General features: G+C 53.0%; 1 protein-coding gene across 5 annotated transcripts in view; it reads right to left on the minus strand.

Annotated features, from left to right (window-relative positions):
* Positions 1 to 25,791, minus strand: part of CACNA2D2 (calcium voltage-gated channel auxiliary subunit alpha2delta 2) — a 143,811-nt gene that overhangs the window by 92,761 nt on the left and 25,259 nt on the right. For all 5 annotated transcript variants that reach the window (XM_042929482.1, XM_042929481.1, XM_042929480.1 and 2 more), the window contains exon 2: positions 24,138 to 24,219. In XM_042929482.1, the coding sequence (XP_042785416.1) occupies positions 24,138 to 24,219 (82 nt within the window). The remainder of the gene's footprint in view (positions 1 to 24,137; positions 24,220 to 25,791) is intronic.

Genomic DNA, 25,791 nt, shown 5'->3' on the forward strand with positions numbered 1-25,791 from the left:
AACTCTTTCATCATTTCCAAAAGAAACCCCGTACCCCTTTCTTGCCTCCCTTAAGTCTTTGGCAATCACTAATCTATTTGCTGTTTCTACAGATTTGTCTATTCTGGACATTTCATATAAACTGAGTGATACAATATACGCCCTTTTGTGACTGGCTTCTTCCACTTATACTGTTCTCAAGGTTCGTCCACAGTGTAGAGTATATCAGAACTCCACCCTTTTTACTGCTGACTAATATTCCATTACATGGCTATATACCACACTTTGTTTACTCATGCATCAATTGATGGACATCTGGGTTGTTTCCACTTAAAAAAAACCTCTGTGTGTACATGTTTACAGTTCTCTTGGGTGGAATGTCCTTTTGAAGCATGGCAAAGCCACCAAGTTGGAGATGATATCTAGCAAGAACAAGGAGGGGCGCCTGGGTGGTTCAATCAGTTAAGCATCCAACTTCAGCTCGGCTCATGATCTCACTGTTTGTAAATTCGAGCCCTGCATCAGGCTCTGTGCTGACAGCTCAGAGCCTGGAGCCTGCTTCAGAATCTGTCTCCATCTCTCTTTGCCCTTCCCCGGCTCATGCTCTGTCTCTCTCTCACTCCCTCAAATACAAATAAACATTAAAAAAAAAAAAAAAAAAAAAAAAGAATGAGGAACCATCTCCAGGACACAGTACCCACCCTAAATCTATGAGCATTGTAAGTGCCAAGTCCCTAATAGGCAAGAATACATAGGTCTAGGGACCAAGAGGTAGAGAAGTAAGAGTGGTTTCACCTCCCTCGCACCCAGTCTCCTCTTGGGGGAATTCTGACTTCCATTCACTTGGATTTTAGGCTCTGTGATTCTACAAGTCCTGGTTCCCAGACAGGGAATGTTTTCACAGGTGACACGGTGGGAATCTTGTTTTGAGTTTCAGCTGCTAGCCGGTCACTTCAGACCCCTAAGGCCAGGAGAGCAGCAGTCATGGAAAGGTAACTGATTCTTATTATCAGGAGATGCTGGGACAGGGAAAAATACGTCTGACACCCAGTGCTATGGCCTCTTTGTACTCCTGCCTCACTGCAATGAAGGATGAACAAGTGCATAAGCCATGGCCTGAGAAGGGCATAGTGGAGCTCAGACGCAGCAGGAATGAGGGTCTGGGCCAGGGTGAGGGGAATCTAGGGTGAGTGGGGAGGGAGAAAGAGGCTGCATACCAACTGTGGCTTTTATGTTGGAAGGCAGAGCTCATCTTGCTATTCTTCCTCTTCTAAGTTTCCCAGGTAAAGGGACCAACCAGCATTCTGGAGCAACTGAGTTTCCACAGGGGGAATACTTATTATATGAAGCAAGGGGTCCAAGTGACTCAAGAGGTGGGCCGTTGTAGATACTGCTGAAGGTCCCCTATCAGGATGAGCTCTCATTCCCCAATTGCCAGATGATGAAGGCCCACAGCTGAGTCTATGTGAGACTCTCCTCTGGCTGAAGGGAGCCACTTCATCCATGGTCATGCACCCTCCCCAGTAGCAGCCTACATCCAGGGGTAGGGTTATGCAGAGTACAAAGGTTAGGACCCCTGGCTTCAATTTAAGACATCTCGAAAGAGCCATCCCAGCCCCAGAGCTCCCCATGGGGCAGGTTGAGACCTCCATTCAACTGCATGTGGTCAGCTTCTCTACCTGCCCAGTTCGGCTCCATATATCCCCTTACAAGTATGATTCCTCAGAGCACCCCCACCCCCCAAATTAATCCTCTGTTTGTAAATCTTAGTGTCTCAGAGCCTGTTTCCCAGGAACATGACCCAAAACAGAGCGCCCAGGCTGTCTGCCCCCATCAGTGTCAAATCCTGGGCCAGCCTGCAGAGGCTCAAGAAATCCCTGCCACAGCAGCTACTGGACCTCCAACCCCCAGAGCTGTCTTCACAGCCCCAACCCCATGTTGAGGCCCCACCCCCTTCAGGGAGGTATGATTATGAGGCCCTTTTACGGGTGAAACCAAAGCTCTAGAGGGGAACTAGCTTGTCCAAGGTCCCAGAGCTAGAAAGGGGCTAATTGGAGTTTGAACACCTGTCTATCTGAATCTCCTTGACCACCATCCCCATGACTTTCATAACTCCTGCCATTGCAAGAGAGAGGGGCAGGCAGCAGGCTCTGGGAGCTTGGAGGAGACAGCTCACCTTGGCCTGGAGAGGTGGAAAGGAGCCCCAAGGAGCAGATGTGTGGTTCAGGCAGGTAGATGTGCCAGGAAAGGTGTTGCAGGAAGAGGGAACAGTGAGGGCAAAGGCTAGGAGATAACCCTAATGCAGGGTGAGAAGCTCTGGTTTGGGGTGGTGAGTCAGGGAAGGGAGGTGTGATCTGTGTGAAGGTCACAGATGGTGGACACAGATCAGGCTCAGGTCCTGCATCTGTTTTGCCCTGCCCCCACCTCCCTGTGTCCCATCTCCCCCACGCCCCCCCCCCCCCCCTCCACAAGGTTCCGGTGCCTGCTCTGAATGGCCAATGAGGCCATCTGATTGGCTCATCAAGGGCAAATAATAGCTTTTGCTGAATTCAGCTGCAGCCAATCAGAGGCAATCAAGCACACAAGAGGCCTGATGGGCCACACAGGCGGGTGCACCCACAGGCACCAGAGCTGGCCCCTCAGTCAGGTTCCGGAAGCCTCCCTCCCTCCCTTATCTTGTGTGAGAGAACTGGAGTAGTGGTCAGGGGAACAAGGAGGGGGGTCTCAGGAAGAAAAGGGGAAGGGACCCAGCTGGGCTCCATAGCATTTACTTGGTACCTGCTGTGTACCCAGATCTCTGGAGAAGCTGTGCCCTGATAAGAAAGACTCAGGTAGAGGACACACTCACCCCAGCACATGCTCTGCAGAACAGGCTCAGCTCACAGGCCTCAGGAGGGGGCCTCCTTACGAGAAGCTGTTCTGAACCCCACAACAGCCTCCCAGCATTTGTCCCTTGGCCGCCCCCAGCCTGCCCTCCTGGGTGTCTCTGTGCTGAGTTCTTGCCTCTTCCCTGAGGAGAGTGGAGCCTCCAATCAGACCCTGGGAAAGCAATTTTTCAATCTCCAACTGCAAACACTAATACTGCCGAAGCTAATTTTATAGATTTCCACTTCGAGGCCTTGCCTTTGTCCCAGAATCCCTCAGCCCGGGAGATTAGTAGTTTAGAGACTGGAAAAAATAAGGTATTTTAAAATTCAGCATAAAACCCTCTCTTAGATTCAGTGAGCTTAAAAAAAATTTTTTTTTGATTGGAAAAGAGCCTGTTAGTGAAGGAGGAGCCAGGTCTGGTCCCTGCTCCACCGGGTGGCCAGAGAAGGGGTGCTCTGTTTCCAGCCCCCAGATGCCTACAGCCTCTGCAACATGGCTGGAACCTGCAGCCTAGGGAGGAGCAGAGAAGGGGGAACAGCTAGGCTCCATCCTGTGTGCTGGGAATGCGTAGGCCCTCCGCTCGACCCTCTGGGATCTGTGTACCCCTTGAAGCTACCCAGGATTTCCCCGATCCCAACCTCAAAGCTGTAGAGAAGGCTTCAGGCCACAGGCGTGCCACCCACTTTGCCAGTAAGGCTGATTCCATTCTGAAGCAGACTCTCTCTGGGCCTCAGTTTCCCATCTAACCAAACAGCCAAAGTCCCTGGCCATGTGGCCCACCCAGCTCAGTGAAGCCCAGAGCTGCATGCCCACTGCACACGTACACCCCAGGCCACACACGCTCGGACCCTTGCCCTGGCACAGACAAGCAAGCGCAGGACGCGTTTGGCAGAGCTCATTCCACGAGCACCTCGCTATTGCATCTCTCACAGATGAAGAGTGTAATCACTCTGGCTCTCTGGGGGCCACAAGCTCAGAAACATCCTAATGAAAAATAAATGTATTTACAGGGAGACGTCAAAGCCGCCAGGACGAGTCAAAGTAATATGCCTGCGACCAGCACGCGGACTTTTATTTCTTCCCCCTCCACGCTCCAGAGCTGCTCCTGCGGCGTGGAGAGATAAATATTTTAAATAGCGACACTTTGGCGATGCACGGTTATGCAAGACAAGGAATAATTAGAAAATAAATTACTTTTTTTAAACACAGCGTTACAAACAACGGGCGCATCAGATTACTCCTCTCCGCAGTCCAGGGCTGCGCCGCTCCAGAGGCCAGCCCGGCAAGGACCACGGGAAGCAACCACACACCAGCCTGTCCCCACAACCCCTAGATGGTGACATCCCCTCCCGCCTGCTTGAGGAGGCTCCCAGAATCGAATTGAAGACCACACTTGGCAGCTTCTAGAAAATCTCGGCGATGGAAAGGCTTCCTCCGGCGTCTCACCAGCAGTGGCGCAGACTAAAAATAGTTTAATCTCCTTGAAAGCAAAAGGAGCAATCAGCAAAACACACACTCGGGCCTGCGTGCTCCCCCCGCCGATCCTCACCATGCTCTGCCCCCCTCTGTCCAGGCCTGTCCCCACTGCCAACCATCATAAATTTCTGCCCAACCCCTGGGCAGCAGCCTCTGATCCCCCTCCCCCAATCTGAGGGAGGCAGCTCTTGCCCATCATTCAAGGCTCCTAGTGTCTGCAGCTGGGACCAAGTTACATATATGATATGTGTCCTTTAAGCCTTGTGACACCCCAGGAGGCAGGACAAGGAGTGATCCCTGCTTTACAGATGAGGAAACAGGCACAGAGAGGTGGAGTCACTTGCCCAAGGCTGGAAATAATAGAGGAGAATTCAGGTCTTGCCACTAGACAGCCTGGGCTGTGTGCTAAGGGAGGAGGGGTTCAGCCTCTGCAGAAAGGAGGCTGGTGGCTTTTAATTAGCATCAAGCCTGAGTCTCCATTGATGGTTCCTGAGACACAAAAGCTTTCCAGGGCAAGAAGTGGCAAAGGCTGGTAGGATGGGGAATGGGAGAGTCTCACACATTCAGGGGGCACAGGTCTATTGGTATGGGTCTGTCACACAGATGCGTCTTGCCTATTGTGGCTGGAGTGACATTGTAATTTCACCATTTTTACCCACTGGCCGAGGATGGGGTCTGCACACCTGTGTTATGGCCCCAGCTCTGCGACCACCCTGCTGTGTGGTGGAGAGCCTATCCCTGTCCTCTCTGGGCCTCGGTTTCTTCAGAGATGGGCCAAGTCGATCTGAGGGACTGAGAGCCCGGCAGCAACTCCGTGCCCCCCAGTCCTGCCTGGCACACTCTCTTGACCCTCCTTACTCAGCCCTACGTCTCCACTTTGTCCACTTGCCCTTGCCAGGACCTGATCTCCAATCCAGTTCCATGCCCTTCGTGATGCTCTTCACGGGCTCCCCGAGAATGCTGCAGTCTCTTCAGAGTTCAGAAATGCCTTCTGTCCCCTTCCCCCACCCTTCAGAGACTGAAGCCAGGACATAAAGCAATACATGGGGCTCTGGCGGGTGGTCCAGCTTGCCCAACCTCCCGAAATGCCATCAGGGAAGTTGGAACTGAGACCTCCTTTCATAAAATATCTTTCCTGGTAACCAGCAGCTGCAAAAAATTACTCCATAACCTCACTCCGAGCTTTTCAAAAATAGCCTGCGGGCCTGCTTCTAGAAGACGCTGCACTGCCCAGCCCTATCCATAGGGCGGAGGAAGGTAGCTCCATCTCCCCACTGCCCTGGCTGCCCAGTCCACCCCTTGGCCCCCTGGTACACTGGCCAGCTGTCCTCACATCCAGTCCTTGCTTCCTGTTCCAGCCATTGGCCTGGGTCTAGTCCCTTGCCTCCAGCCCAGTCTTTGCCTCTCCCTGCCCAGCCTTTGGTCCCTAGTCCAGCTCTTGCCCCCACAACTCCACGTTCCTCTGTTGCTACCTCAGCGCACATAGGGCTTGGTTCTGTCACCTGCAGCAACTCCACATCTTCTCATCTCAACATGACCCCGAGGGCAGAGACAACACTCTCACAGATAGGAAGCTGGAGCTCAGGTCACCTGATTGCGAGGGGCTTCTTTGGATCTGACCACCCCCAAGCTGGATCACTCACCCAGCTTCAGGAGAAGCTCGATTTAAACAGGTGCCAGTGGGGACTGAGGAAGGCACCACAAGCAGATGGAACAGGCAGGGCAAGGGCATGGCCCTGGGGAGCTTGGAGATGTGGGGCTGAGCTCAAGAGAGGACTCTCACTTAGAACAGCCTGAATCTTTGGGAGCTGCACCACGGGATGAGCCCTCAGCCCTCAGCCAAGGTCAGGGTAATGCCCTGCCCTGGTCATGGAAGCCCTAGGTAACCCTACCTGGGCACAAAGAAGGTGCTGGGGTGGGGGTGGGGGGCTATCCAGGGAATAGCTGGCACGCTGTCAATCAAGGCAGAACTTTATCCACAAAGCCCTTCCCCACTGCTGACTATGTAAGCCAGGCTAGCTGGGGCTTCCTACTGCATAGATGGGGGAACTGAGGCTTGGAATGAGGGGCACCTGGTCATAAGGAGAGAACCAGGCTGCTTAGGTTCCCTATTGAGCCCCCTGCCTCCCTGCCTTCTCCCTAAATCCCTTCCTCTGCTCCCTGATGCTAACCCCGAGCCAAGCCCTGGGCCTGATGCACTCCCAGGCACAGGGCAGCAGTTCTCAAACTGTGTTCTCTGGAGTCCAGGACAGGAAACAGGGCTCATGTGGAGGATAAGGGGCAGTGAGAGGGAGGTCAAGAGGCCAGCCAGCCTGCCGCCTCCCTCAGCCACAGAAAACCTCCTGCTTATCCATTCACTGGCCAGGGCCCTGCATGGAGTTCACTAAATGGTAATTACGGTCTCAGCTGCTATAAGAGCATGACAGCAAGTGGTGCCTAGGGGACTGAACTTATTCTTTCTCAAAACTTCCTGAAAACACAGGAAAGGGTTATTCAAAATGGCAAAAACCCACGGGTCAAAGAAAACATGCAGGAGGTGCTAGAAACAACATTTGGAAGCTGGAAGCAGATGGACCATGGACCGTGGTGATGGACTCGGCAGGCCCTGGGAGGCTCTCCTGTGCTGGCAGTAGGTTAATGTTGGGGAACCCCAAAGAACAAGACCTGAAACCCCAAATGGGAGGCTGAATGAAACTTCCCTGGGAACCTACGGCCCAGAAGGGCCATTTGGCCAGATCACCCACAATGAAATCAAATCCCATGAACCCCCCATCCAACCCCCCCGTGCCTGGATGTCACCCCCACATTCAGTGTCCCCACTCTCTGGTGGTGGTTTGACTTGAAACTCAGAGGATTGTGAGCCCCACTTCTCAGCTCCTATCACATAAACTCATCTGTTAGCTTAAATATGAGTAGACCAGGTAAAACCCTAAAACACGGAGGGGACACAGGCACATAGGAGGCAGGGACCAAAACAAACAAAAAGCTCCTGAAGGAACCTGGGCTACAGAAGAAACCATAAGTTGTGTATGCTAGGGTTGAAGAAATAAGTAAATATATTATTGATAACAAGAACTTGGCTTCTCACTGTTGGAGATGGAAGTCACAAAGAGGAAAGGAGGAAGACTCGAATGAACCTCGTTGCACTGGATTGGAGTCAGAGGTTTTGGTATAGATTCACAGTTCTGAATATACACACAGATAGATAAAGATGTAATCATAGGTATGTGTGTACACATGGGTAGCAGACGCACATATATTTCCCCAGTTCTGATCATGAGAGGGCCTGGAAGCAGTGACACCCCAGTAGCAAGGAGCACACTTGGCACACAGATCTTAATTTCTATATACCGCTTGCCAATGAACAGAACCAGAACTCCTTGGAGAAGTGGCTGATTCCAGGGAAAATACAAGATGAGCCTGGAGGATCTTTGTGGTAACAGAAAGTAAGGAAGTATTCAAATAAGGATAAGAGTATGTCAGAGGGGCAAAGGAGCCAACCTAGAAGAGCTCAAATGGCCAAAGCTGGAATGATTTGACCAAGAAAAGAAACAATGACAATCATGAATTATAACTTACAGAATAAGGAGTCATGAGTTGACACTGATATAAATAAATAATTGAATAAACAAGTAAGACAAGCAGTGGAGGAAGCAAGCAGACACCATCTTAACCAAGTAATCAAAATTAACATCACCAATAATAAGGCATACTGACATCATGTACTCCCTAATGTGATATGCTAAGAAGGACACATCATTTCTATGGTGTTGTTCCTAAAAATGCATAACCTCAATCTACTCACAGGAAAACATCAAACACAAATTGAAGGATATTAAACAAAAATAACTGACCAGTATTTAAAAAACATTTTTTTTAAATGTTTATTCATTCTTGAGAGACAGAGCATGAGGGGGGATGGGGCAGAGATACAGAGAGGGAGACACAGAATCCGAAGCAGGCTCCAGGCTCTGAGCTGTCCGCATGGAACCCGACATGGTGCTCGAGCTCATAAACCATGAGATCACGGCCTGAGCCGAAGTCAGACACTTAACCGACTGAGCCACCCAGGTGCCCCTGACCAGTACTTTTTAAAAAGTGTCAAGATCATGAAAGACCAAGACACAGAAACTGTCACAGACCGGAGGAGCAACTAAATGCAATGTGGAACCCTGGTAGAGAAAAATGACATTAGTACAAAAACTGGTGAAATTCGGGGCACCTGGGTGGCTCAGTCGGCTCAGCCGGCTCAGCCTCCAACTTCAGCTCAGGTCATGATCTCACGGTTTATGAGTTCAAGCCCCGCGTTGGGCTCTGTGCTGACAGCCCAGAGCCTGGAGCCTGCTTCAGATTCTGTGTCTCCCTCTCTCTCTGCCCCTCCCCGACTCATCCTCGTGTGCGCGCTCTCTCTCTCCCAAAAATAAATAAAATAAAAACATTAAAGGGGCACCTGGGTGCCTCAGTCAGTTAAGTGGCCCATTTTGGCTCAGGTCATGATCTCATGGTCCATGGATTCAAGCCCCGCGTCAGGCTCTGTACTGACAGCTCGGAGCCTGGATCCTGCTTCAGATTCTGTGTCTCCTCTCTCTGCCCCTCCTCTGCTCATGCTCTGTTTCTCTCTGTCCCTCAAAAAAATGAATAAAAATGTTAAAAAAATTTCAGAAAAAACTGGTGAAATTCAAATACAGTCTTCACTTTGGTTAGTAATAAGGTACCAGTGTCAATTTCTCCTTAGCTTTGATACTTGCATTATGGTTATACAAGATGGGGAAATTGGGTGAAGGGTCAGAAAATTTCTATGCTATTTTGTCAACCTCTCTGTAAGTCTAAAATTACCTCAAAACAAAGGAGTTGGGTTTTTGTTTTGTTTTTTAAGTAGGTTCCATGCCCAATATGGGGCTTGAACTCATGACCCTGAGATCAAGCGTTGCATAGTCTACCAACTAAGCCAGCCAGGGTCCCCAAAGGAATTTTTTGTTTGTTTGTTTGTTTGGTTTTGTTTTTTAAGCTATAATACTATCATCCTCAGAGAGCAAACAGGCATTGTCGCAACAATGAAACAAGAGATAGATGTTATTTTTTCAAAGGATCAAAGAGAGATCCTGGAAATTAAAAACAGGGTAACAAAATGTAAAACTTGATAGAAAGGATGGAAGATAAAATTAAGAATCTCCTGACAAAAAAAAACACAATGGAAAATTGGAGAGAAAAGAGAAAAAAAAAGAAAAAGTCTGAGTTAAAGGTTCTAGAAAGAGAACAGAAAATATTAGGAGGGACATAGTCAAAGAAATCATTCAAGAAAACTTCCCAGAACTGAAGGACATGAGTGTCCAGCTTGAAGTGTTCACTGAATGGTAAGGAGTGAAAATAAACCCCACTAAGGTATATCAGTGTGGAATTTCTGAACGCTGGGCATAGGGGAGAAAGTTTCTAGAGGATAAAGATCAGCCCATGTACAAAGGACTGGGAATCTGAATGAACTTTGGACCTCTCCAGAGCAACTCAAAAAGCTGGAAGGAATGGAGCACTGCCTTAGGAATTCTGAGGCAAACAGTTTCCACACTGGACTTACACACCCAACTAAAATCTCTGCCAAGTGTGGGGGAGAGGGCAGGCTTTCTGAGACATGGAAGTCTCAAAAGTCTAGCTCCCGCGTACCTTCCCTCAAGAAGTCAACTGAAAATGTCCTCTACCCAAACAAGGGAGAAAATCAGAAACCAAGGAAGTGGAGCCCATGGTATCCAGGAAACAGGGATCCCAACCCAGATGAGAGGGGAGGGAGATCCCAGGCACAGTCTGAGCCACAGGCTGTGTTCGCAGGAGCAAGTAGGGGGCTCCAGGTAAGACTTCCTGGGGCAGTTTACTGGACAGAATCCCAGGTGGATCTGCATGTATGACAGGAGGTCAGAGAGAAGAGCAGGGGGTTTGGGGCAGCATGAGCAAAGGTTCACAGAAAACTAAGCAGACACCAGACAGTTGTTATCTGCAGAAAAAAAATGTAAAAATTGTACCCAAAAGTGTGTACTATGAGTTACAGTTCTGAATAGCATCTGCCCAAGTCAGGACAATGTCAACACTGAGTCCAACCCCACCCACATCACGGTGTGATGGTGTGGGAGGGTGAAGGATAGGACTGTGCGTGGGGAAGAGGGGAAGAAAGGGAGAGGAGGACGTAGCTCGGAGAGCTACGTCCTCCTCTTCCCTAGTGTGTGTCCGTGGATAAAGCCTAAAACTGAGCAATCGTGAAGTAGTGACATAAGTATGTCATTTAGAGATACGAAGTTCTGAGATTAGAAAGTGACAGCCTCTGGGGAGTTGGAAATGGAGAGGAGGGGGCTGCTGTGCTCCTAACACAACATGCCTGTTAAAACCATGGCTTTATACTATGTGCATATATGACATTGATTTTAAAACCCTGACTTTAAAAATCCATATAGAAATGTAAGAATAAGAAAAAAATATTAATAAAGGGAGAAAGGAGGGGGATGTGGGAGAAAGAAGAAAGGAAAAAGAACAATGTAGGCAGAGGAGTCAGGGGCAGGAGATGGACTGCTTTGACTCCCACCTCTGGCCCGCAGCCAGGAGCCTCCAAAGGGCAGAGCTGATGTTGCGCTCTGTTGACATCACCACCACCTCTGTTTACTCTTACTGCAAATGAAGGGGGTTCGAGGTTTCAGTTCCTTGATCAGCTGAGTACACAGACCTGGCTCCTTAGGCCAAAACATCAACTCAGTAGTAGTGACCCTGGTCTGGGTGACCCCTCACCCCCACTTCTACCTTTCCCCAAAGTTGGGGTAATCAGAAAGCAAGCTGAGGGACAGCAGCCCACAGTGGGGGATGGTACCAGGTGGGGAGAGGAAGCTCTACATCTTCCACAAGGTGCAGCCATGGGTGTTCTCATTACCTCTGCACCGACCTCTACTTAAACCTGTGCCAGACTCACAGGCAGCCTTGCTTGGGGAGGGCTGAGGAGGGAAGGGACTGCCTGAAAAGTGGGGCTGGGTAAGCCACAAATGTCTGTGCAAACTCTCACCCACTCCCCGGGATCCCAACTCCTCATGTAATTTCCTGGAAAATGCAAAAACCTGCAGCCCTTCAACACAGTGGCCTCCTTGCACTAGACGAATGTCCACCCCAGGGGCCCCTCGGTCCCAGGGAGGGAGGGGGGATGAGTGTGAGACCTGCAAAGAGGAGCTTCACACAAAGCATAAGCTCAGATGAGAGTTGGGCTCAGCTGGAGGAAATCCGGAGCCCTCAGGGAACAGAGAACCAGACATTGGACCCAGGCCCCTGGTCTGGGTCTCAAAAAGGAAGATTGCAAGGCAGGTAAGCACCATGGGAGAGCCCCTTTGTCACTCAGGCCTTGTCCTTCCCAGGAGCCTTCAAGACCCTTATGTGCCTCATTGTGCGTCACTGCATGGAAAAGGAGCTCCAGGGTCCCCAGGGGACAGGTGGTGGCTCTCCCAGCCCCATGGATAGACAACACCTTTCCCAGCTCTGCCAAGGGTTCCTTCCTTCCTTCCTTCCTTCCTTCCTTCCTTCCTTCCTTTCAAGTTTATTTATTTATTTATTTTGAGAGAGAGAGAGAACAAGCAGGGGAGGAGCAGAGAGAGAGGGAGAGAGACAGAATCCCTGCACTGTCAGTGTAGAACCCAATGTGGGGCTTGAACTCACGAATCCATGAGATCATGACCTGAGCTAAAACCAAGAGTCGGATGTTTAACTGACTGAGCCACCCAGGTGCCCCATCTTTTTATTTTTTTTTAAGTTTATTTATTTATTTTGAGAGCGGGGAGCGGCAGAAAGAGAAGGAGAGAGAATCCCAAGCAGGTTCTGCACTGTCAACATGAAGCTCAATGTAGGGCTGGAACTCATGAACCATGAGACCATGTCCTGAGCCAAAGTTGGACGCTTAACTGACAGACCCACCCAGGCGTCCCTCTGCCCAGGGTTTGTAAGGAGGTTCTATGGGTATATATGCTGTTGGTGAGACTCGTGCAGGTGGCAGAAGTACCTACTCTGGGAGACAGTTTGAGGTGAGAGGCAAAGACCCAGTCTGACGGTCCTGTCCAATGAGAGAGCCCCCTGGCCTCCTGGAAGCTCCAATCTGCTATGGGTACAGCCACAGCCCTCAAAAAGCTGTATCTGAGGGGGTGACAGTGTTCAAGCCCTGGGGGTCCTAGTCTGAGCTGGGAGGCTACCAGACCCCCGTTGATGTGGAGCAGTGAGTTCTCAGGGCCAGTCTCCTGCCTTCTCCGCCCCCCCCCCCCCCAGAAGGCTCCAGACCTCCGTTCCCCCTGAGTAGTTCCTCCACCACTTAGCAACGGAGACAATTTACATAATGCATCAAGTGTGAGAGCATAATGGCTGGGGAAGCAGGATGCCCGTTAGTGGCTCCTCGGGAGGGAAAATACCTGTTCCCACACCACCACCTCCCCCATCACGGACTGGCCGTGAGGCTGCTGGGAAGCAGGTACCTTTAAGTGCTCAGTGCCACCAAGAGGGAAGGGCCTCCCCAGCCCTGGACATAGAGCAACCTTGGGACACAGATGCATGCAAGAGGAAATTTCCAAAGCACCCGAGTTTTGAACATAAATCCACCCAGCCGTACTCTGGAGTCTGCACTCCTGCTGGGCCTGGGCCCTGCATCCGGAGCCTTCCCGGAGGAGGAGGTACTCCAGCAGGCGGGAAGCTGTAGCCGGAGGCCAGGGAGCTAGGCTGCAGCTGCCCAGGAGGCGGTCACGTTCAAACACAAAGGCAGAGATGGAAGGGGGAGAATACATAAAAATTACTGGCATGGTAATTGCTTTTTATATAAATGTTCTTTTAAAAAGTTTTCCCCAGTGTGAAAGTCCCTCTTTAAAAAGAATAAATTCACTGCACACCAATTTATTCTGTGCCTGTAGATGGAGCATAATGAAGGCTCCTCCGTCAACACCTGATCAAGAGGCAAGTGGCTGCCACTTGACCCAGCTTCCGGGTCTTCCTCCACGAAGATGAGGCAGGCAGCAGCGGAGCCTGGGAGTCTGGGGGCAGCAGGAAAGTGGGGAATTGTCATCCAGGAAACTCTGGGCCTTAAGGCCAAGCCCAACAAACGGCATTAGCGCCTCAGGAGCTGCACTTGAGTGGAGCATTCAGAATAGGGGTAGCCACCGTCATGCACAAGGGGAGATATATGTGGCTGTAGGAGCTGGGATGCATGGGGGGGGGGGACAGGAGAGGGGAGGTGTTCAGCAGGCTTCTGGGGGGTGGGGATCAGGCCAGGGTCTACCTACAGGGCATATGCAGGAAGCTGGCTGGTGACAAGATACCTGGTGGGTGTAAGTGGGAGAGGTCTGTCCTGGGCTTCCTGTCCAGGAAGCTCAAGCTCTGCTCGAAGCCTGTAGACACCCAAACTGTTTGGCCATCTCCAGAAAGTAACGCTTCCGTCCAGGGAAGGAAGGGCTACTCTCCCTCACCAGGATGCCCAAGACCTAGGAAGGAAGCTCCTACACATGGCCACAGCTCTGTCATCTGTGAAATGGGAACAATGTCCTGGTGGCCTCACCACCCAGCCTCTCTGAGCAGTGGACTGGGGACGATGAGGACTGCCTGCACAGGCCTGTGCTCTCCAAAGTGGGACCACTTGGTTCAACACCCATCCCAGGATGCAGACACACATGGGTGTGAGGACACAGATCCATAGCCGACCAGCACCTTGTCCCCCCTGTAGGGCTGCTGAGCACAGCGGCAGGCAGAGTAACTTGGGGGGATGTGTCCCATACATGGGAACATGGTGTGTGCATGAATGTGAGCTCCTCACCCACAGATGAGATTTCTCAGCTTCACTAATTAACCAGTTAAGTAGTTCTCGCCTGACACAGAGCTCCTGGCACCTGCCTCCTCGCAGGCCCACCCTGCTCTGTAAGCATGCCTGCTCCCACCTCCATACAGAGCTCAGCCACATACACATGCGTGCATATGCACACTTGCCTGGTCACACCCCCCATGAAGCACACATGCTTTCCTGAGCACATGCACGTGCATACCTGCTCATGCCCCCACACACAGCACACATGCAGGTTTGTGGGTTCTCTTCTGTGCGTGCACATACTCACATCCCACATGCAGCATCACGCTCCTGTCCTCTCCCACACGTGGTCAGTCACACTCCACCTTACACAAACCTCTATACGTCAGAGAGGTGTCTCCCAGTGAGTCAAGGGACCAAGAATCAATCACAGGGGGCTGCCTGCCTTCTAGGTCTGACTGCCCTGTGCCGGTGGACTCTGGGGAGGCCTGGGCATGACCCTGCTTTCTGGTCATGATCTCCCTACCCCATATAATGCCCATCAGAGGCTCCTGGCAGCTCCTGTCTTCTCTGTGTACCCAAAGGATGGAAAAGTAGAAGGGAGTGGGGACACCAGACATCACTGGCCTCAGCCCCAACCTGGAGGGCTTCCTGAGGGAGGGAGCTGTGGGTTGGGTTTAAAACTGGGGTCAGACCCAGAGGGGATGGGGGTAAGTGAGGAGAGTGGCAAGTGGACGAGAGAGAGAAGCTAGGATGTCTAGTGGGAATGGGGCAGGCACAGCAATGGCTGGGTGGCCCAAAGGCTCCCTGCTCCCCCTGCCCAGGCCACACACCTTGACCAGGCCTTTAAGTCACTCTGGGAACAGCCCATCATCTCCCACCCCAGCCTGATATCTGGGTGCCAACACATCTTGCAGCTGGCTCTTCTCTTGAGCCCTTTTTCACGGCCCCCACACCCTCCATTCCCTCACATAGGGGGACCAAGCCTGGCAGACCCCATGTCAGCCTACCTGTCTGGGGGCATCTGGCACTGCAGGTCTATCTTGATGCAGGGTCTGTTTCCCCATGTGGGGCTGAAAGGTTCCCATGGTCCTGTGGGACAGTCAGAGCCCTGGACTTCCCCCTCTCAGTCCTCAGATGCCTGCCACTTTGTTTATCCATCGAGCAGTTACTAGCTAACACCTACTCCATGCCAGCCTGTGGGGACACAGATGCATATCTGTACACTGCAGGCATGTGTGTATATGTGCATCCCATGCGTGTGCAGCCTGCTTCTCCACCCAGACTGTACATCCTCTTAGGTGGGGCCCAGCCCCCGATCCCACACTCTGACCCCAGGATGCTCGAGCCTTAGGGCTCCCTGATTCATAAGAACCCAAGGATGGACAAGGAGGGGTCTGAGGAGTCTGTCCAGGATCTACCCCCTGCCTCCACCCACACATACAAGTAGCCAGCTAGCTGCCCTGCAGAGCCCGGAGAGAGGTATGTGAACCAGGTCCCAGGGCCAGGAGAGAGGTATGTGAAAGACAGGAGGTTTAAGGCTCTATAACCTTCTCCAAACTCTAGATCTTTGCTCACAAGGACTGGAGAGCCATGCTCAGAGAAGGTGGAGGGAGGCCAGGCTGAGCTTGCATCTCCTGCCTGGTCGTGGTAAATGCTGCTCATGCTGCCCCTGGGGCCGGCTGTGGTTTGTCAGAACCAATTACTTCTCTGCCTCTGCCAAATGCTTGGGGCTCCACAAATCTCAGGCAAGTGTCCCTGTGGCTGCCACCGATCCAGCAATGCATGGGCGTAGAGGAGCAGGGAGGAATGCAGATCGGGTCAGCCATCCCCAGGGGCCCAGCATGGAAACCCATTTGGTCCTCTACCCCCATCCCCCATCTCCCACCCCTGATCATCCACACCAGCTCCTGGCTCTGGACATGCAGCCCCATTGCTCTCCCGAGGTGACTGCAGAGGCCAGCGGGGAGGGAAGCAGATCCTGGCCTCTTCTCAACAATCTGCAAATATCAGCCCCCATCGGAGCTGACCCCCAGCTGTCCTGGCTACAAGGCCAGCATGTCTGGGGACCCCAGGAGAGAGCTAGGGTATTCACCAGAACAGTCTTACTGTGTGTGTGGGGCGGGGAGTGAGGGTGTCTTGCATTAGGAAAGTCTAGCAGACAAACATCTTAGACTCCCAAGATGGAAGGATTGTGGGGCATCCACTTCAGGAAAGGAGTATTGTGTAAAGCCATAGGTTCTCAACCAAAACTTCCAGACAGAGGCACTCTGTCTGCCTGGTGAGGTTCTGACCGTGCCTCTGAGATCGTCTCTTCTTTAAACTGAGGGACCTCATGCCTGGCTGGCTCAGCTGGAGGAGCATGCAACTGGAGTTGTGGGTTCGAGCCCAGTGCTGGCTGTAGAGATGACTTAAATAATTAAGTTTAAAAAATAAAAATAAAAAAATAAACTGACGGGCCCTGATCAGAGAATCTTTCACACATCCCTGGAGCTGAGGATCAAGAACCCATGATCCTCAGCCCTGGCCTTGGCCACACCATTTCCTGACCCACCACCCTATCCCCAGTGCCAGTACCTGGGGCTGGCCCAGAGATCAGTGGTTTCCTACCACCTCTACTCTACTGCCAGCCAAGCCCCATGCCCAATCCACCAGGCCTGGAGACAAGCTGCCAACTGGCTGACTGATTTGAGAAACCGACACACAGGCCTCTTCTGGGGTATAGGGGACCTTCCCTTCACTTCTGCCGGCCTCCTCCCTAGGGATGCCTCTGCAGCTGCCTCCCTAGGTTCCTGGCCCAAGAAACCACTCACCTTTCCCTGGCCCATAGGCCCTGTTTCTTCAAGCCCTGGTGGCTTTTGTGCCTCTCCCTGTAAGGTTCCCAAAAGATGTCATGGTCAGCCAGTGCTAAAGACTGAATATTTGTGTTGCCCCCAAATCCATATGTTGCAACCTAATCCCAACATGATGGTATCTGGAGGTGGGCTCTATGGGAAGTGATTAGGTCATAAGGACAGAGCCCTTGTAAATGGGATTAGTGTCCTTATTCCAGACCCCAGAAAGATCCTTCACCCTCCCACCATGTGAGGACATGGCAAGAAGAGAGCTGTCTACAAACCATGAAGTCTACGAACAATGAAGTGGGCCTTCACCAGACACCAAATCTGTTGACACCTTGATATTGGAATTTCAGCCTCCAGAACCATTAAAAATACATTCTGTTGTTTATAAGCCACCCGTCTATGGTATTCTGCTATAGCAGCTAGAACAGACTCGCAGCAGGGAGGAGAAAACGGATTTCCAAATTCCTGGGCTGAGACAAGCAAAGGGGACACCTTGGGCATCTGAACTTCCCCAAACTGTGACCAATTCCTAGAAGGGGAAGCATCTGATAGATGGGGGGAGGGGCGCATAAAGGTACCCCCACATTTGCAGGACTCTGTTTGCAGCCTTTCCTTGTCCCTGGTCCCTTAAGATCCTCTCATCTCCCATGAGAATAGAGGCACTCAGGTTCCTATTTCACAAATGGGGGAAGCAAGATTTAGAGGGGCAGGACAACAGGCCTCGGGTCCCTCAGTGTGGGAAGACCCAGCCCCGCCATTCCTGCCCTCTCCAGTCTTTCCACCACCACCCACCACGGGGTTGCTGCCCATGGCACAGGTTCCAGGTTCAAACTCCAGTTCTGCCACTTACCAGCTGCAGGACCTCAGGCAGATCTCACCTTAGGAATGCACAACTCTCTTCTCCAGATCTGAGCTGGTCCCTATCCTCTGGAACTGACCTTGGATGTGGCCCCACAGTGACCTCCTGACACAAGCTGGAAGCTGATGGTCACTCTCCCATGCCTGTACCACCAGCCATGGGTGTGCTGATCCCACCCAGAGAGGCCTCTCCCACAGACCTGTCCCCACCACACCCACGACCTCCACAGGCACCTGGGCAGCAGCTCCTCACTAAGACTGTGCCAGAACTCCAGAAGCCTCCTAGCAGGGCTCCCTGCTCCAGCCTCCCCCTCTAAGACTCCAGGAGCAAGAGGCTCTGAATTGGCCACGGAGGCAAACACCCACTCAGGCCCTTCTGGGGGCCTTTCTGTCACGGCATCCTCCACCTGCTGTGAGGTCTTTCTGACCTAACATCCTCACACTCTGTGGGGAGTAGGAAGAGGAGAGGCCTGGGAGAAGACAGGGGCTGAGAAGGGTACTGGCTCAGCCTTAGCAGTCCTGGAGGAGCCCTTGGGGTCGGGGAGGCTCTAGCAGCTGGTCCCCATGGAAGGGATGGCCAACTATAAGCCAGGGCCCCTGGGCAAAGTGTCTCAGGGCAGCCCTTCCCCCACACTGACCTCCCTGCACCCCTTCTCTGATGGGAGGGTGTGTGGAAGGGGTGCCGGAGACCCAAGCCAGTCAGCTGGCCCTCAGGCAGGAGTTCCTGCCACAGATTAAATGGCTTTTGAAAAGCTTCAAAAATGGAATTTTCTCCTGTAGGCGACAAAGGAGTGTGTGGGGGGAGGGGGCAGGCAGGAGGATACACAGGCTCCCTCTCTCACCACACAGTACTCAGAAGAGAGCATCCCAGACCTTAAGTGGGGGGAGGGGCAGAAGAGGCACCACCCCCCCAGGACAGGCCTGGAAGGAAAAGAAGTGGGGAGCCTGCGCTGGGGAGACAGAGAGGGGGTCCAGGCAGGCTTCGGCCAGGCTTCCATGCATCTGCCTCTGTGTATCCAATTATGCTCAAGTGGCAGCCTCACCATGTTTCAGACGCCCTCCCAGGAGCCCCTCCTCAGCCCCATGCATCCCCGCTGGGTGCCGAGCAAGAGGACCATATGGAGGGAATAATAAGACAATTAACTTTCCATTAAAGAATAATATATGTGGGTTTTTAGGGAGGCGAGCGGCAGCAATCCCTACCCAGCGGCATATTTCACACTCGCGGCCCCCCCCCACCTCCACCCGGACGCACCCCACATCCTGATCATCTTCACCAGGAGAGAGAAGGGCTCCATTGGGACTCACTAGGAGGTGGCTGGAGGATGGGTGGCAGCTTTGTGAGGAGCAAGAGCAGAGCCCCTAGGACTGAGGCTTCTGGAAGCCTTGAGGAGAGGTTATGATGAGCCTGGGTGGGGCTCCCTCACCACCCCTCACTTGACTCTGACCTGTGCTGGTCCCCAAGATGAGGGAAGGGGTTGGGGGTAGGGGTCTGCCTGGCCAAGGAGCTGCAGGCCTGACTCTGGGGGCACATGTGAACCACGGTGCTCTGACAGAAAGACCAACTACGGGGTCTGGGGTTCACAATCACTTGAGTTCCCCTTTCCTGACCCTCCAGGGGTTGTTCTGTTCCCTGGCACCTCCCCCTACCCCAGCTTCCTTCTTTCTCTTCTGCCTCAGCTCCCTCTAGGGCTCTGAGCTTCCCTGGCGCTTTTGGACAGTGCTAACCCCACCTGAATGCCCAGAAGCCCAGAGAGGACCCTCCCCAGTGGAGGCCAACAACAGCGTTGGCCAGCGCCCCCAAACCAGTATGTGAGTATGCATGAGTTTCAGGAATTGGTGGTACCAGTCAGTGGGGAGAGTTGGAGAAACAGCAGGAGGCGTGTCTCAAAGGCACCTAAGAAGGGGCCCTGTTTCCACTTTGCTGAGCCCCTCAGGAAAGGCACTCTTGATGTGGCCAGACTTTGGTCCTTGCCAGGAGCCAGCTCCAGATGTGGCACTCCGCAAATATTAATTACACATTCCCAGGGAGCAGTGAGCAGACGGGGTACAGGGATGGCCAGGGGCAGACAAGATGGGCTGGGACTGTGGCACCATCACTGGTTCAAAAATGCCATTCCTGGCTACCCAGAGAAGTGAGGACACATGGATACCATTGGTCTGAATCACCATGACAGTCCAGAGAAGCACAGCAGTGGGGAGGGGAGCAGGAGATTTGGTTAGGGATCTGAGTCCCAGGGTCCTATTTTTTGTGGATGTAGCTCCATGGCTTAGGGGAGGGGTTGCCTCAGGGTAGCTCCTCCAGGCAGGCCCCAGGCCTGCACTTCTAGCTTGGTGCTTCTCCCCATCCCCACTACTACTTAAGATTGGCCTGTCAGGGCTCCAGGATGGGACTGGCTAGAGAAGACTGTCACTCAGGACCTTGGTTTCCCCATTTATATGAAAGGACTACAGGAGTAATTAGCAGCATGCAGCTAGGCTGAGGCCATCATGGAACTGCAGCAGCCAGGGATGTTGACAGGGCTCTAAGCCATTTCTGCCCCAATCAGGAGGCGAGGCAGGAGGGGTTGATGTGGAATGAGAAAGGCCCCGATGGGTCTAGACTTGACTTGACACTTCTCAGAGGATGGCCTGTGGACCCCAGGCATGATCATCCCAGGTCTCAGTTCCCAGCCCAGCTCTGGTCAGGAAGCCCTCCCTCACCCCAGAGAGAGGATCTTCTTACTTCTTTCTTTAGAAACTCTGCAAAGAAGGTGTCTCACCCAGGTCAGAAACCCATCTCAGGATGACACACACCTGATGAGCCACTGATGCTTCCTCATGTCTGACTACAATCTCTCCAGCTTTGCTTTCCCATAAGGTCCCCAGAGTTGTTCCCCTTCTACCTGGACACCCAGTCAAAAGTCAGTAGGTCTCTGGCTATACCCGTCAGAGTGACCTGGTCTTCAAAGTGGGGAGACCAGCCATCTCCACATCCTCCCCCATGCACCCCCAGGCACCTGATGAATTATTCATCCTGATCAGCCTCATTATGTAAATGAGTTCAGAGCCCAAGCATATGCTCTCTGCTCTTCCCTGCGCCCCCCCCCCCCACCTCGCCCCAGAGGATGGGGACAATATGGTGGTGATGGGGGAGGGCAGAGTAGGAGCTTGGGAGACCATCATCAGCCTCCAGGGGTTCTGGAGGGCACAGAGTATACAGTCCACACTTTCGTGGCCTGTTCACATCAGGAGTAGACCAGGGCTTGGGGTGAGGTGGGGCTGGGGTACCCAGGGCTGGCATGGCTTAGGAGTGTCCGGCTAAGCATGGGGGTGGGAATGACATGTGAGAACCAGGCCACAGCAGGAGCTCCCACTGTGTGCTGGACCTGGGCTTAGATGAGGAAACATGATGCGGTCTTCACAGAGCCCCCACATCCCACCTAGGTGTGCCATGGCTTCTAACCTGTAAGTGGGCCCCAGTCTGCACCTAGCCATGCCCCCACGAGGTTGTGATGAGGTCAGGAGGAAGAAAGTGCCAAGTCAAGGAAAATGCTCCCAAATGCCACTGTCTGCAGTTTCTGGACTCTTGCAGCTGCCAGCTCTTGCAGCGCCCAGCTTCTGGGAGTGGGGCAGCCTCTAGGACTAGGGTAGGGGGAGAGGGCAGCCATGCAGCAGAAGAAGGCCAAGGGGGCCCAGATGTCAGGACACCCTGGCTGTAGGGTGTTTGGGGGTGGCACGGAATCAGCTCAGGGAGACCTGGGGAGGCCACTGGGAAATGAGGCTGTCAGCTTGGCAGAGCTGGTGCCAGGATCCCCGGGAGCGTCTGCAGTTGGGTCAGGGCTCTGCTGCAAGCATCCTCCTGACCCATCGGAGCTGGGCATAGGCTGGGTACATGGGCCCTCTCACGTGCATTTGAAGGAGAGCCATGGTGACTCAGTCAGATTTGGGATGGGCTGTAGGGGGTGTGGAGGCTGGCTGCCTCCCGCTCCCGTGGGATTGTCCTTTTCCTCTAGAATTCTTCACCTGCTTCCCTGCCGCCCACCTCGCCAGAGTGTCCAGTGCCAAGAAACAGGCCCAGAGCTGTCAGCGGGAAGTAAGAGGCTGAGGTAGCAGTGAGAAAAAACTGGAGCAGGACAGAGAGCCGCTGGAGAGCTGGCACCCGTCGGTAGGGAGAGGGATGCCAGGAGGAGCCAGCCAGGAATACCAGGTCAGCACTCCTCTGCCTGCGGCCAGGCTGGCCACAGCTACACCAAGCATGGCCCCTGCTCTAGCCCAGCTCCTCACTTCCCCAGGTTCATCCTGCCCACTCTTCCAAGAGGTGCAACCAGAGGGGGGAGCAGCACCCTGGAACAGGAGTCAGGAGTCCCATCCCAAGTCTCAGGTCTGCCACAGCTGGCTGCCTGACTTTGGTTATGGCTGGCCAGGTGGGGGTGGGGCAAAATGTGCTCCTTGACGAAAGTGTCTGGAATCACTCAATTCCCATCAGAAAGGAAATGATCAACACATCCTAGGAATGAAAATGATCAGTAAGGGGAATTCATATTTCTAGAAAAGGGGGTGTATCTGTGTCAACCTATCCACTGCTATTCTCACCACCTTGTCCTCTAGCCAGACCTCCCAGCTATGCCATGGACCAAGAATGAGAATCAGAGAGGGTCCAGGACTCTCCCAGGAGCACACAGTAGGGGTGCTGAGCTAGGCTTCTATCTCTGGTTCTCACCAGCCAGGGAGCTCAATTGTTTAGACAGAACCAAATCGCATGCATGAAACGTGTGCATTATTTTCTCGCTGGCAAACTATCAGGGTCTGAGTTGTCCATGACTATAAAATAAATAATGTCCTCACACTGAGAATTTGAAGCGTGGAAGGTTCTGGACCGGAGGTGCATAGTTAACTCCTTATGTGGGGTACATCTTATGTTACAATACAAAACTTGGAAAGGTACTTTGCACACATTCTAGGGAACTATCATTTCTTCATTAACCTACAAGGCTACACTTGGCAGTGCCCACTTAGAACCTAGTTAGTGCCGGGTGCTATGCCTGAGCATAAATTCACTTCTGTTCTGGAACAGCTTTTCCTACAGTGCCTTCTCTGGGAAGCTCTGCTGGCCTCCAAGTACGGCCGAGTCACTGAGAGTTCACAGGAAGAGTGGGATGGGGGTTACTACAATTCAAGCCCAGCAATCAGGGCTGGGAGGTTCAGAGAGGTTGGGCCACTACGGGGAGCACACCCAGCAAATTGGGGGCTGAGATCTTCAGACCTAGACTCTCTCTCCTTGTCATGCTACCACCTTGTTAGCCACCCCTGATCGGCCCATTTGTGCCAGAGGTCCTACATCCACAGCCAGTGTCAACATACTCACTGCCACCCCTATTTCCTGAGTGCCTGCTATAAGCCAAGCAGGGGGAAAGGACCAAGGACAAAACCCCATGGTAGCTTCCCCATAGAGGTGACACCTGCTGATCCCAGTCCTGACCAAGAGGGATGACACAAACAGAGGCATATCTAATCACTGGGTCAAGACCTGGACTCTTGGCTAAACCACCTACAGTAACTCTGTTTACTCTGCTGTTCCCGGGACAACCATCGGCAGAAGAACCCTGTTAATCCCCTGCTCGGTTCTTGTCAGGCGTCCTGGCCCAAGCCTCTAGCAACGAGCTCCCAAAGTCCCACAGGTCCCTGGGAGTCCCCCCAAGCACTCTAAGAGCTCAGCTCTCAGAGCTTCTGCATCTCCACACAAAGAGCGACGCTCAGGAACCTGACAGCGACACATTTTGCAGCCTTCTGGGGGTGACGGATGGCCTGCTCTTCACATCACTATTTCAAACATTAACATAATCTCCGAGGATGAATGTGGTCGCTGGCGCCTAATCAATCACCCCTCCTGCCCTGATCCCTCAACTTGCCAAGCACAGGCTTTCAACCCATCTTCTGCTACAGCACCTTGAGCAGCCAGCACTGCTCTCCATTGTTGTTTGGCCTGGCCACCCCACTCATTGCATGGACAGTCCTCAGCCTCCATGCACAACTGCATCCTGCACCCTCCAGGGCCTGCCCTCCTGCCTCAGGTGCTGCCTCAAACACAGACCTCACCCACCTGAAAACCCGAAAGCCCAACACCCCGACATCAGAGCTCACTGGATACTGCTCAGTACTGGGAAGAGCAGACCAAGACCTGGAGGAGCCACTGATTTTCTAGTTACTTCCCTACCTGCCCCCATGGGCCCAGCAGTGTCCCACCATGCCAAACCTTCCTCACTCCTTATTTCTGAAGTCCTTCTCCCACTCCCACTCAGAAAAGGGTCTCTGAGCAGAAAGCAAAGGGTACCAGGGCTTACCTCACGGAGCTGCTGGACGCCCCCAAAAATCCGCATCACGCCATCGATCTCTTGCTCCAGGCGCCGGGCCCAGTGCTGCATCCTGTGTGCATAGAGGAGAAAGGTGTCAGGAGGGCCCCCCCTCACAGTGCTGGGACAGCCCAGCACCGAGTGACCTGGGGCATGACCAGTAGCAGCCACTCCTTCAGAACTCAATTTTCACTAGAGGAGAAACAGAGGCTAGGAAGCAGAGTGAGCCTATGATTCCTTTTGAAGACTAGACCTGGTGGCCCAGGCTCTCCTCACGTACTGTTGGACAGCCGGGGAGGAGAGCAGATTGTAGTTTAAATGCACTGAGGGAGTCCAGCAGCTCCAAGAAGCCTGCAGGGAGACTATTTTTCACTGTGAAGAGCTAGCCCTTGATGTGGATGCTCTGAACATGGGGACTTTGGACACCAGGGAAGAGGGGGACATGAGTGAGCCACGCGGGGGCTAGGATCTCAGAGTCTCCTGTCCCCAAGGCTGGGTGGGGCCTGAGGAAGGGGAGGGAACAGGAGTCACTGCTGTCACCACCAAGTCATTGTGTAGCTGGGGGCAGATCCCTGCCTGCCCCCCTCCCAGCCCCCCGGACGCCTCAACTGAGAAGGATTTGGAGAACCTGAGGCAGAGACAGCCCTCACCTTTCCAGCACCCGGGCAAACAGATGCTATCTGAAGCTCATACGTACACACCCTGCATGAACTGGCCACCCACAGGTCCAGTTCAGACTGTCCCACCCCTTTCTGGAGGCCTGGCAAGCCTCATGAGTCTTTCACCTAAGCCACCTGCCTGAGCAGGTCTCCTTCACACTGGTGTTACTGTGAACTCATACTACCCTATCTGTGTCTCAGTTTCCTCCTCTAGAAATTGGGTATAATTTAGGGCCACCTCACAGGGTATGAGAAGGACATGAAAGCAGGTGGTGAAGGGTGTTGCACAGGAATATTTGTGAGTGGACAGGATGGACAGATGGCCACACAGCTCAGTATTCTCAGCCCACATGCATGAACAGGAATGGCATCTGGGGAGAGGCTTGGCCCAGGTTCTAACCTGTGACCCTTCCTTCAGGCAGTACGAGATCAGGTGAGCAAAATCATAGCGGTCCTTGACAAAAGCCAGCCAGAGAGATGTTCTCCACACTTCCAAAGGTGTTCTCTGCTGTGACACAGGCCTCTGCGCCAATGCATCTGAAAAGGCATCTCAACTTCCTCAACCCACCAGATGCAGAACAAGGCCGTTCCAGGGAGGGCTCATAGGAGGGTTACCACAGAGATTTAAATACACCACGGGTTAAACACAGTCCACAGGGCAAGATACAAGTTGGGTGATACCAGCCCCCCAGCCTCTGGAGGAGGGACCCAGAAGCCATAGGATCCAGGAGGTTGTGTCTGGCCCTGGGCCTGCTACCTCCCTTACACTCCCCAGTGCCACTCAGGGCCAGGACTCTGCTAGCTCCCTGGGTCAGAAGAGCTTAAGCCACCACCCCAGCCCCCTGCCCCACATCCATCTTCAGGCCTGTGGCTGGGGGGCTGGGCCTGTGCCATTGTGTGTGCCCGGGTCGGTTGGCATGGGAACTTGGAGCAGGAGGCAGGCGGATCACTAATTGCAATTTGCCAAGCTGAATGTCAGGACCATG

Source organism: Panthera leo, chromosome A2, assembly GCF_018350215.1.
Source record: "Panthera leo isolate Ple1 chromosome A2, P.leo_Ple1_pat1.1, whole genome shotgun sequence".
In the NCBI taxonomy this organism is placed as follows: Eukaryota; Metazoa; Chordata; class Mammalia; order Carnivora; family Felidae; genus Panthera; species Panthera leo.